A 1,049-nucleotide genomic window follows, 5' to 3' on the forward strand; every position below is an offset into this window, starting at 1 on the left:
ATGTGCCTAACACTTCTCTGCTGTGTGGCCCTCTGTGTCTGGGGAGCGGGTAGGTTCCTGCTGTGAACTTGTCTGATTCCAGTGCCAGGCCCTTCTCCTGTGCCCACGATGTCAGGCTGCCTCAAGGGCTTCTCCACTTTCTGTCTCTTCCCCCACAGGCTCCGTGGACACTGAGGTCACCCAGAGTCCTGGACATCTGGTCAAAGGAAAAGGACAGAACGCGAAGATGGGTTGTGTCCCCATAAAAGGACATAGTTATGTTTATTGGTACCGTCAGAAGCTGGGAGAAGAGCTCAAGTTTTTGGTTTACCTACAGAATGAAGAAATTCTTGAGAAAACAGACATGATCAATGAGCGATATTCACCGAAATGCCCCCAAAACTCCCCGTGCAGCCTGGAAATAGAGTCCACCGAGCCAGGGGACGCAGCTCTGTACTTCTGTGCCAGCAGCCAATCCACAGTGCTGAATGTCAGCTTTTCTTAGAACACAAACTCATCATGGACTCAGCTCAGGAAATGAGTGGTCTATTAGGTGGGTAGGAATGAACAGACACCCAACTCGAAAGAGCATACACTAGAAGGAAAAATTTGTAAACGGCAACTCTAAGTGAGCAGAAAGGGCTGTTTAATGCAACTGTTGGGGACTGAAATCCAAGGAAGGAGAAGGACTTTGGAAAAGGGGGCTCAGGTTAAGGGGAGACCCAACATACCTTCTATACCCATGAAATGGATGGATTTCTCACAATCTTTATAAAAATATGTAATTCTGTGGTTTTCACCTGGCAAAACTGTGCCTTCAGAAATAAGGACTGGAGGGTCAACTGTCTGTCATTTGAGCCTGGTCATCTGGCCCAGCACATTCCATGAGCCCTGGGCCACTTCAAGGGTTTCATGATGTTCTCACAACCATCCCTGCCATAGAAACTTAGCAGAAACTCAGAAACTCCATTCTTGGAATGCTCCAATCATGCAATTTTTATTTTATTGTTAAAAGCAACATACCATACACACAAGATGTGCCCATTTTATGTACCTATGTATTCCAATAC

The 1,049-nt window shown here is 46.4% G+C and overlaps 1 gene segment (V, D, J or C); it reads left to right on the forward strand.

The window, feature by feature from the left end:
• Positions 1-484, forward strand: LOC111827190. The segment is given in 2 exon segments: positions 1-49; positions 159-484. Coding segments are annotated over 2 exon segments (375 nt in total).
• Positions 485-1,049: the final 565 nt, after the last annotated feature.

Source organism: Myotis lucifugus, unplaced genomic scaffold, assembly GCF_000147115.1.
Source record: "Myotis lucifugus unplaced genomic scaffold, Myoluc2.0 scaffold_141, whole genome shotgun sequence".
Lineage (NCBI taxonomy): Eukaryota > Metazoa > Chordata > Mammalia > Chiroptera > Vespertilionidae > Myotis > Myotis lucifugus.